General features: G+C 39.9%; 2 protein-coding genes across 5 annotated transcripts in view; one reads left to right on the top strand and one right to left on the bottom strand.

The window, feature by feature from the left end:
• Positions 1-605: 605 nt before the first annotated feature.
• CCDC59 (coiled-coil domain containing 59) lies at positions 606-6,839 on the bottom strand. Its single transcript, XM_043447082.1, has 4 exons — positions 6,689-6,839; positions 4,114-4,426; positions 2,711-2,810; positions 606-1,105 (listed from the first exon to the last, which is right to left on the bottom strand). Exons 1-4 carry the CDS (start codon positions 6,837-6,839, stop codon positions 944-946), a joined length of 726 nt encoding a protein of 241 aa, XP_043303017.1. The 3' UTR covers positions 606-943.
• A 189-nt stretch (positions 6,840-7,028) lies between these two features.
• The window catches only part of METTL25 (methyltransferase like 25), a 305,346-nt gene continuing 300,410 nt past the window's right edge, over positions 7,029-11,964 (top strand). For all 4 annotated transcript variants that reach the window (XM_043447081.1, XM_043447080.1, XM_043447079.1 and 1 more), the window contains exon 1: positions 7,029-7,272. In XM_043447081.1, the coding sequence (XP_043303016.1) occupies positions 7,029-7,272 (244 nt within the window). The remainder of the gene's footprint in view (positions 7,273-11,964) is intronic.

The raw sequence follows: 11,964 nt of genomic DNA, 5'->3' as shown, positions 1-11,964 counted from the left end.
TTATGATTATTGCAGTTCTTTTGTTTATAATGTTGATAACTATCTGATTTTGCAGTGATTTCAAGGAAACAGGAGAAGCAGCACTGAAGTACTTTCCCTTGGTTCACAAAGGTACCAACAGACACAGCACTGGTAGGTCCTGTAACGTGTTCTTAAATGATATGGTCCCATAGGATCTGGAAAGCTTAAGACCTGCTCAGACACTGCTAGGTTGCCATCACCCTTCAAAAAATACTATACTATGCAGTGAGTTGGCAAAAAAGTTCATTCTGGTTTTTCTGTAAGTTATAGGAAAGCCCAAAGAAACTTTTTGGGCCAATCCATTACTTCCACTTAAGAGAATGATTATAAATATCAAACTGTGCTTTATGAAGACCACACTATAATACGGTGCATAGAATATAATATGGTGTATAGAATATACATATATATATATATAAAATATGGTGTATAGGATCAAACCCCTATAAAATGTACTGAAGATAAAACAAAGTTCAAGGGGGGTCTCTGCCTCCTTCAGGATTCCATAATTATAGAATTTTAAAACCGTAACAGTTCACTGCTAAACTTAAACATTTATTGAAATGATCTGTTGAAAGCTTTTCTCCCTTACTTTCAAAACTTTATTTCATCTGAATTTCATACGGTACAAAATTATTACATGCTTGAACTTGTCGTGCAAATAGCAGGTTCTTTCAGTTCTTAAGGGCAACCTTCCTACAGTGGCAAATAAATAAAAATCAAATCATACATAATGTAGAGCATATATAGAAAGTTTTCTTTTATAAAAACAAAAATATTTGGACATCTTATATTTAATATAGCTTAGCCATTTAGTTTATGTTGACAAATTTAGTTACATGTTAGGAGGGACACTCCATATACAAAAGAACTCAATAGCAAGCATATAATTTAACGGCTGATTAGTCAGGCAACAACTGACTTAATTTTTTTCTTGTATTTTTTTTAGAAGATACTCCATTTGTAAATTCAAGTTTGGTTGGCCCTTTTTAGTCTTTTTGCTCAGTATTTTGAACACTTCCATTTTCTTCTTCTTGTAGAGCCTTTGAGCTTCTTCTCTCTCTTGTTTTCTCCTCTCAAATTCCTGAAATTATTAATGTATGTAATTTTCATTAGTGACAAACAGTAGATATTGTTCACAATTCTGTTGAGATAGCTATCACCACACAAACACTTCAAGGCCTGTCCTAATTTTTCAAAATGTGAAATGCCACTAGTAATTACAGGAGTGTACTCTCTACCTTTACACGATCATATGTGCTACAGCATAGCATAATGCAAAATTACTTAACAATTTTAATTTTGCATATGAATAAAATCAAAGCACAAAGAGAGAAGGCACATTTAATAATTGCATCATTTAATTAGATCCATTAAAGAGTCAGAAGTGACTTTACTGAAATCATTTCTAGAATATCTGGCATTCTTTTAAATTTGCCATCTGACAGGTTTAATTCAAGAAGTATTTCAATTCAAGAAGTACTTACTGACTGTACACTGTATATATGTAAAATATTGTGCTAGATATTATGAGTTTGATTATTTAAGAATTATCATGTTCATCTGATTTGCTAAGATCAAGACTTAAATTCATTTGCACTTAAAGAAAAATAACTCAAAGTTATATAGATCTGAAAAGTACTACTTAAAATACTATATTCTTATATATAAAAGTTCTTGAAATAATACAATATGTGCAGTTTTTCAACTTCCCCTGTAACACATATAGCTTCCATATGACAGCCTTACATTTGTATGATGACATAATTAACAAAGTGCTTTTCACATACATTACATAATTATATATATCAATATACTATATTTTAATATGTAACAGAATTTTTTTTAATGTTGTATGTTTTACAGTATAATGGCTCTTATTTCATCTGATATACTATTTATAAAGATGGCAGTATCAGAAGGTTGGTTTAAAAAGCAAAGTATACTGTAACAGTCTATGAAACAGAGGTTTAGTTTTTCCATGGAGAAATATTCCTACTTCACTCTAGTCTGCCATCAGTTTAAAAATAATCAAATAAATTTTACATGTTAAACCTCCAGATTTCTTAATTACACAGTCTGTAAAACTAACACATACAAGAAATTATATGTCAGCACCAACTTGGGGGTCTTTTTGACTGACATGCTAACCTTTTTAATGTGACAGATTAATAGAGCTTTAATGTAAGAAATATGAATTAACCACAGATAAACAATTTTGCTGAAGCTGCACATGGCTTTGTTCTACTCATTTTTAAAAAGCTATTATAATTGTGGGTTTATGAATGATAACAAAGCATGGTAACTTACTGCTAAGTTAATCTAGTAGGGTTTTTAATGAGCAAGAAAAACTCTTTACAATATTATTTTATTCTTATACCTCCCTCTGACTTCTACTTGCTTTCACGTAAATTTATAAAAATCTATATATTTTAGTAGTTCTCAAATTTTATTATGTATAATCTCTTGAGGCAATTGTTAAAAAATGACTATTACTATCACCTCTCAAGGGTAATATAAACAATGGAGGAATCAGAATGTTGAAATTCTCCAGCTCCTCTCAGATTATTCATTTACCCAGTAAATATTTACAGATGGGCATACTATGGGCCCCATATTTAGAAGATAAGCTTACATATACACTTAGGATAAAGAAAAATGAATCTAAATGTTTTAAAATGGATCTTACTTGTTTCTTAGCAGCTCGCTTGGCTTGTATCTGCTCATATTCTTCCTGCGCTTTTTGATTCGATGTTTTCTTTTTATTTTTCTTTGGAATATTAATGGAGCTTCGCAAGATAAATGAAAACAAATCATAAGTATTAAAAATAATATAACCAAAATTATGACAAAATTACATCAAATATAGTACTTATTAGTTAAATTTCACTAATTCAACTTAAGGCAGGGGGAGAGACATTGAAAGAAAGACATTAAATCTTGCTAGTAAGATGTCCAAATAACATTACAATTTTTGTTATACCTTTCAAGATATGAGTGAGTGAGTGAAGTCGCTCAGTCGTGTCCAACTCTTTGCGACCCCATGGACTGTAGCCTACGAGGATCCTCAGTCCATGGGATTCTCCAGGCAAGAATGCTGGAGTGGGTTGCCATTTCCTTCTCCAGGGGATCTTCCCGACCCAGGGATCGAACCCGGGTCTCCCACATTGTAGGCAGAAGCTTTACCGTCTGAGCTACCAGGGAAGCCCTTTTCAAGATATAGAAGGTGATAAATATAGAGTCTTGGAGAAATAGTTCAACCAGAGAAAATACAGAAAGTTCTGAAAGGTCCTAAAATGTTTAAAAGAGTAAACCAGCATATGAATGGTAGAAATGACAGACTGCAAAGGCATTAAATTGAAGGATGTTATGAAGGACGTTATGGGTGTACATGAACTTTAATCCCCAAGTTTTCTGACCAACTTGTCTCTATTCCATTTCATTTGTTTAACTGCAATCAAGTCTATGTTCTCTGGGGGAAAAAAATCCATATTAACAATAGTAGTAGTAGTATTAGTAGCAATTAACAGTCATATACCACTTCCCATGTACCAAATGCCTTTTTAAGGACCATATATAAATGAAGTCATTTAATCATCACAACATCATGAGATAGGTCAGGGATATCATCGTCTTATATAAATAATCCATCCTAGGGTGTGCAACATGGTAGCTGTAAATCACATACTTACTATTATTATTCCCATTTTAAAGAAGAGGACACTGGACACCAACATATTAAAGCCAACTCCAGCGTCTATGATGCACTACACTATAATGCCTCTCAAAAGCTAGATTTTTAAAAACATAAATAGCAAGTGTTAACCATGGTCCAAATAAATGTACTTGAGAGGCTTAAATCTAAAACCCAGATCTCTTAATTTCATTCCATTGTTTATTAAGCTTACCTAACATAACTCAATCATTTAAGTTAACAAAAAAGCCTCCATGAAAATATTTTCACATAGTCACTTTTGACTTCTGAAATGCCCTATGGCAAATTCCCATTACTATAGAAACTGTTCTACAATCTCTTTCATAAAATGCTACTTACATCCACAAAAAAGAATTTCAAAGGATTGTAATACCTACTTTATTTTTATGCTACACTGTTCTTCTGGCTGAGGCTGCTCAATGCTACAGTGTTCTTCAGACAAAGCCTGGTCATTGCTACCTTGGTCTTCTGGCAAAGGCTGATCAACTTGTTCTTCTAACAGAGGCTGGTTAGCTTTTCTAAGCTGCTTCCTGAGTCTTTCCTCTTCAGCTAAATAAAGATGTTTCAGATGATCAGGATACCAATCTGTGAAGGGGGATTCACTTGGTGTTTGAGACTTCTTTTCCCTCCGGAGTAATTTCTTATAAGTTTGCTGAATCTTGAGTTTTCTTCGAAATGCAAAGCCTTGTCCTGTTGAAAAATACATCAGTCTTGAATTACTTTCTAAGAAAACATTGCATGAAAAATGCAGTTGTTAATTTAAAACAGAAAACTTTTTACACCATCATGTTCAGATGCTAGATTTCATTATGTTTTGCTTTAAAATGTTATTTCAAGAAAAGAAGTTCAAGCTACTGGAATAAATAGTATCTTGGTCCTTTACAAAAAGACTAACAGAAGTTGAGAAGAACTCAAGTGAGACTCTCAAAGAAGGAAAAACAACTAGAGTGTTGCACAACTCCAATTTATTGTACTCATAAATTAAACAGATGCATTAATTCATCTAAACACTTAATCTAGGTCTTCAATAAATACCAAAGTGGGGGAGGGGAACCCTCACTTCTATTCGACAGTATCTGAACCGAGAACTCCCAGATTGTTCAAGTTGGACTCAGAAAAGGCAAAGGAACCACAGATCAAATTGCCAACATCAACTGGATCAGAGAAGAAGCAAGATAATTCCAGAAAAACATCTACTTCTGCTTCATTGACAACACTAAAGCCTTTGACTGTGTGGATCACAACTGGAAAATTCTTCAAAAGATGGGAATACCAGACTACCTTACCTGCCTCCTGACAAACCTGTACGCAGGTCAAGAAGCAAGTTAGAAATGGACACGGAAAAATGGACTGTTTCCAAATTGGGAAAGAAGTATGTCAATTATGTACATCGTCACCCTGCTTATTTAACTTATATGCAGAGTACATCACATGAAATGCTGGGCTGGAGGAAACACAAGCTGGAATCGAGACTGCCAGGAGAAATATCAATAATCTCAGATATGCAGATGACATCACCCTTAGGGCAAAAAGCAAAGAGGAACTAAACAGCCTCTTGATGAAGGGAAAAGAGGAGAGTGAAAAGGCTGGCTGAAGATTCAACATTCAAAAAATTAAGATCATGGCATCCGGCCCCATCACTTCATGGCAAATAGATGGGGAACAACGGAAAACAGTGACAGACTTTATTTTCTTGGGCTCCAAAATCACTGCAGATAGTAACTGCAGCCATGAAACTGAAAGGGAATTAAAAGACGCTTACTCCTTGGAAGAAAAGCTATGACAAACCTAGACAGCATATTAAAAGGCAGAGACATTACTTTGCGGACAAAGGTCCATCTAGTGAAAGCTATCGTTTTTCCAGTAGTCATGTACGGATGTGAGAGCTGGACCATAAAGAAGGCTGCGGTTGAAGAAGTGATGCTTTTGAACACCTATGGTGTTGGAGAAGACTCTTCATCATCCTCTGGATTGCAAGGGTATCAAACCAGTCAACCCTAAAGGAACAGAACCATGAATATTCGTTGGAAGGACTGACACTGAAGCTCAAGCTCCAATACTCTGGCCACCTGCTGTGAAGAGTTGACTCACAGAAAAGACCCTGATGCTGGGAAATATTAAAAAGGGGACGACAGAGAACAAGATGGCAGGATGGCATCACCAAGTTTGAGCAAGCTCGGGGAGATGATGAAGGACAGGGAAGCCTGGCGTGCTGCAGTCCATGAGGTCGCAAAAAGTCAGACACAATTGAGTTAACAACCCACTCCAGTATTCTGGACTGGAGAATTCCATGGACAGAAGAGCCTGGCAGGCTACAGTCCATGGGGTCGCAGAGTCAGACATGACTGAGAGACTTTCACTTCACTTCACATCCATTATTTTACCTTAGAAAACTACCCTATGACTGATTTTTTAAAAGTAATTCAACATTAACCATGTTAGATGGTACTGTATGACTTTCTCAACAGCAATTATCAGAAAACTGTACTTATTTAAGATTTATGTATTCCATATGGGATTTAAGGGTACTTACTGATGGCAAAATAAGACGAAAAATACAAACTAAAGAAAAGTAATAAAGATAGCAAGAGAAAAATAAACGGTTCTGTGATATTTTTAATTAGTAAGGGTGCGAAACGGTAAATTTCTGGCTTGCCTTCCAGTCTTTACTGTAATACATGCAGGTTTCATGGGGAAAATGTAAAGGAAAGAGTTCTGATATTTAAAAAATGAGCGTTAAGTCGAGAAAAATGTTTAAAGATTTAGAGTGAGCAACACTTCCTCGCTTTCTCATCCAGAGCTCTGAAAACCCCACGGCTTCAGCGAACAGATATCCTGGCTCCAAGTAGGGCCGGGTCTGGTTCCTAAATCCTTCCCAGCTTGGGAGGATGCCGTATCCGAAGATTTCGCAGGGCCGAGAACTTGTAAAAGGCTGCCTTCTTACATACATACCTTCTCGAACGCTCCCCGAAAAGGCTTGCAGATGATTAGGTCGCCACGTTTTCCGTTTCACATTCTTATTTCTGAATTCAACCTGTGAAATTCCTCCAGGCGTCCCCAAACTCCCTGTCCGCCCCCTTCGTGCCGGCCACACGGGCGCCATGGCACATCAACCAAGGCGCAGGAAAAACACGACGGACTCAGTCAAAATACGTCATCAGGCAGAAGCAATCCATCCGCCTACCCAAAAATCCACATCTGAGTTCTACTTATCCGGCCTTTCCTGCTTCCCACCGAGCGCTTGCCTCGCGGCCACGTTTGCGCCACCTACAGTCCGGGAGGGTGGGGCGTCATGGCTGCTTCTGGCCAGCTCCCGGTGACCCAGGACCTGTCCTCGTTACGTGCCAAGTTGCAGAAGCTGCTGCGGTTCCTGAGGGAAGCCCTGCCCATTTCTAATGCACATACGGTGGACTTCTACACGGAGTCTGTGTGGGAAAAACTGGTTGACTTGCCCCCAGAGACGGTGCTGTCGGCGCTCAGGACGTCCGCGGCGGCGTCAGAGGCGTGCCCCCTAGAGGAAGCCGGGAGAATGTCAGGTGAATGGCGGGTGGGCGGGGCGGGCCCGAAGGCGGGGAGAGACCCCGGGCCCTGGGTGGCGTGCCGGGTCGCGGAAGTCGAGCAGACGCCTGTGCGGGCGGGGAACGGGCCCGAGCGGATCACTGGGTGGGGAGGAGCGCAGCCGCTTTCCTCCCTCGTGGTACCGTGGCGCCTGAACTCGCCTGTCGGAACTCCAGTCTTCCCCGGGTGCTTTTGTATTTCCACAATTTAAAAAGAGCAAGAAACAGTGCTAGGACCTTGCTTTAATAATTCAACAGTAATTATTTTGATTGGAGGGAAACGCGGAACAGTGCTTACAGATTCCGTGTGAAAACACAGCAGGAGATGTCATCACCTAACGTGATGAACAGAGACGTTACTTTGCCAACAAATGTCCGTCTAGTCAAGGCTCTGGTTTTTCCAGTGGTCATGTATGGATGTGAGAGTTGGGCTATAAAGAAAGCTGAGCGCCGAAGAATTGATGCTTTTGAACTGTGGTGTTGGAGAAGACTCTTGAGAGTCCCTTGGACTGCAAGCAGATCCAACCAGTCCATCCTAAAGGAGATCAGTCCTGGGTGTTCATTGGAAGGACTGATGTTGAAGCTGGAACTCCAATATTTGGGCCACCTGATGTGAAGAGCTGACTCATTGGAAAAGACCCTGATGCCGGTCTTGGGGCAGGAGGAGAAAGGGACAACAGAGGATGAGATGGTTGAATGGCGTCACCGACTCAATGGACATGGGTTTGGGTGGACTCCGGGAGTTGGTTGATGAACAGGGAGGCCTGCGTGCTGCGGTTCATGGGGTCGCAGAGTCGGACACGACTGAGCGACTGAACTGAAACTGAACCGTGAGTCTTTTGGATTCTTGGATTAAGATCATTTCAAATGGTGATTATGACCAAGAAGAAAATGTTGTGAAGTCGCCCAGTGGTGTCCGACTCTTTGAGACCCTAATGGACTGCTGCACACCTCCCTGTCCCTCACCGTCTCCTGAAGTTTGCCCAAGTTCATGATCCTTGCATTGGTGATGCCATCAAAACCGTCTCACCCTCTGCCCTGGCCTACTGCCTTCAGTCTTTCCCAGCTTCAAGGTCTTTTCCAATGAGTCAGCTCTTTGCATAAAATGGCCGAAGTCTTGGAGCTTCTGCTTCAGCATCAGTCTTTCCAATGAGTATTCGGGGTTGATTTCCTTAAAGATTGACTGGTTTGATCTCCTTGCGTTCCAAGGGACTCTGAAGAGCCTTATCTAGCACCACAGTTGGAAGGCATCAATTCTTTGGCGCTCTGCCTTTTTTAGGGTCCAGCTCTCACAACTGTGTATGATCACTGGGAAGACCATAGCCTTGACTGTTAAGGGACCTTTGTGGGCAAAGTGATGTCTCTGCTTTTTAATATATTGTCTAGGTTTGTCATAGCTTTCCTTCCAAGGAGCAAGCGTCTTTTAATTTCATGGCTGCTGTCACCATCTGCTGTGATTTTGGAGCCCCAAAAAATAAAGTCTGTCACTGTTGCCATTTTCGCCCATCTATTTGATGGGACTGGCTGGATGCAGTGAGCTTCATGTTTTGAATGTTGAGTTTTAAGTCTATTCAACAATAATAGACTCTAGATCAGGATATTCACTTTTGAAATGTATCTTACCCTGTTAAATTTTTTTTTTATGTAAGATAGTCAATTCTACAAATGGTCAGCTGCCTCTAGTATTAAAAATGATTTTTATAATGTATGTTTGTAAAATAATATTAATTTTTGTGTAAAGATTGTGAAAAGATGGACATTCTCTCCATTGTTATATGAGATTTATTGTTTGTGAAAAAGAAGTGCATTTATGGTTCTTTGACCAGATTTATATCTTACTAAAGAATTGTTAGCCACTCTGTAGGGTGTAATTTAGCTGTTAAATTTTTGGACTGTTTAGTCAGACAGGGTACAGATTCCAATTCTACCAGCTCTGTTATCTCAGGGAAGTTTGTTCATTCATTCATTCAGGGAACATGTACTTCGTGCCTGCTGTGCACCAGTACTTTTCTAGGAGCTAGTTTCTGTGTGGAGGAGGTGCGGGTGGAAGCAGGAAGACAAGCCGGAAGGCTATTAAAATAGTGCAGGATGGACTTCGGATAATGGCCAGTTGAAGAGATCAGGCAGTTTCTCCAGCAGATAGCAATGACAAACACTGACTAGATTATTAAAGGCAACTATTGGAAGTCTCTAGAAGATGACCAAACAGGGACAGAAATATGAGAAGAGTTTGTCTTGAGAGATTGCTACTGATTGGGAAGAACTGTTGAATTCATGACTTTCTTGCGGGTTGTCAATGGAAAATAACATCCTTCCCAGCCCAAGATGGTCATGACAGAGTTCAGATCAGAGCAGATGGGAATTGAAGAAGCGCCTTCTGGAAGGAGGGCCACAGAAGGACTGAGATCTAAGATATGAATGGAAACCTGAATCACCAGACTGCACCCACCCACCCACACACTGTTGACCCAGAGAGTCCCACAAAAACACTGCCAAAGCTGGGGGGATGGTGACCCCTGGAAAGACAGAGCTCCCGGGGAGATGTGCAGGCTTGCTGCAACTTTGACAGAGTGTGTTCCCCAAAGTGTACACAGCTTGGGTAGCAAAAATCGAAAGCCTGTTTGAATTCCTGTATCAAAAGGCAGAATTCGGGGCTGGTGGGATGGCTGGAAACTTGGGCTGGGTTGCCTTGGGAGCAAACTTAACCACAGAGAGATTGAAACTCCCCCCCGACCACCCCCAATCTGACTGTCACGTGTACCCAAGTCTTTATCTGCTGCTGAACTGGGCAGGCCCGGGATATGCTGGGGAGAGGGTGCTGTGAATCAGCAGCTGCGCAGAGACGCGGGCTGCTGCATGGGGAAGGGCAGACAGATTTCAGCGTGGGGCCAAGCAAGTTCACTTCTCTCAGTACAGCATCCGAATCCTTAGGGAAATAAAACAGATCCCCTGCAGTAAGTTACCCACAATGATGCTTTTCAACCAAAAACTGCTCTGTGCAGAGAAAAAGTGTGAGTCCTGCTCAAAACACTGATTGCACGTGAGCCCTGGTGCTCACCGTAAGTAGCTGTGTTCAGAGAAGAAAAAGTGTGACCCCAGGTGGGGCAAATAAGTTAATGGGAGCCGACCCTGATTGGGCTCAGATGTTGGATTTAGGTGGCTATTATCAATATGTTCAAAGAAGCAGAACAAAGTAGCCTAATAATTAAGGGAAACACAATAATTGTATGACCTCTCATAATTCTTTTAGTTGGAAGAGTACACACTCATTGATCCATAGTTATATTAATATTACACAGTGTTACATGTTTTCTGTTGCTGATAACACGCTCACACACCGTTTTTGTGGGTCAGCAATTCAGAAGCAGATGGACTGGCGGATGGAGCTTAGGGTCTCATGGTTTCACAGTCAAGATGTTGCAGCTGCTGAAGGCTTGATGGGAATTGGAGAGCTTGCCTCCACAGTGTCTCACTCACAGAGGTGACTGGCTGGTGCTGCCTGTCGGGACAAGGCCTCTGCTGCTCGGCTCGCGAGCCTCTCCCTGGGGCTGCTTCCGTGGGACCTGCTGTGTTTGCAGATGTTTTTGTTCCTGTCTGTGCTCAGGATCGTGGACTTGGCCTGGTCGCAGACTTGGTCTGCTCTTGGGGTACTGTACATGTTTTCACGTTTAAGAGGGAAGCGTGTGGTCTGTGCCGCTGCCAGCCCAGCTATGAGTTGCTCTCTGTCACAGCTGATTGCTATGGTCATTTTTTTTTTCTTTTTCAAAGGAAAATTACCTGTCTTACAAAGGTGTAGTAAAGATGAAAGATGATGAGATCTGGCTCCTGATACAGAACTGGAAATATAGCATGAATTCAACAAATTGTGGCTAATAAATGATGAGGGTTGTGGTAATGATGATTGTGATGGTGATGATTTAATAGGTCTTTCTTTCCTTAGAAAAAAAAATAGATTGTCAAGAACCTCTGGAAATGTATATGCTCCTATAGCAACCTGTATATTTCATATATTAACATGTCATGTGGTTTTCATTGTCCACTGACTTCTTTGTCTCAGATTAAAAAACAAAAGTACAGCATTTGCCTTCTTTGTTTTTGTGTTCTTAGCACATTGAACAGTTTCTGGCATATAGATGAATAAATTATTCTTAAAGAATGAAGTGAAGCATAGATCTATAAAGAATGTTATCGAAGGCAGTTCTGGAAATATGGTACTGAACTAGATAGCTGTTATTTCTGATATTATATTTATCACCATTGTTTTTATATGGCTTATCCCAACTAATAGGCTTTATAACTTAACTTGAGAAGATAGAAAACAGTAACTATTCTTTCCCTCTGTGAAAATACAGTACTTGATTCAATACACTGAAGATTACAGAAAGATACCCTGGGAATCTGGGGATAAAATCAAGGCAGGAATCATTTCAGGCTAAATTTTTTTAAAGTTTATTACATATATAGGTGAGATTAACCATCTGCAGGAAAAAAAAAATCAGTAGTGATACCTTGTAAGTACTTTATTAATAAACAAGTGTTCTACATTTCATCTTGGGGATTAAGATTTTGTTTTACACACTTCAAGGGAACCAAACTTTTTTGGAAGTAATGATTATATATGTAAATCTGTAACATTCTCAAGTGAATTATCTTTTGGTCTTCAGGAATTAA

Source organism: Cervus canadensis, chromosome 25 (genome assembly GCF_019320065.1).
Source record: "Cervus canadensis isolate Bull #8, Minnesota chromosome 25, ASM1932006v1, whole genome shotgun sequence".
Lineage (NCBI taxonomy): Eukaryota > Metazoa > Chordata > Mammalia > Artiodactyla > Cervidae > Cervus > Cervus canadensis.
Note: the sequence above shows the minus strand (reverse complement) of the source record. Positions and strands in the feature narration are given on the sequence as shown.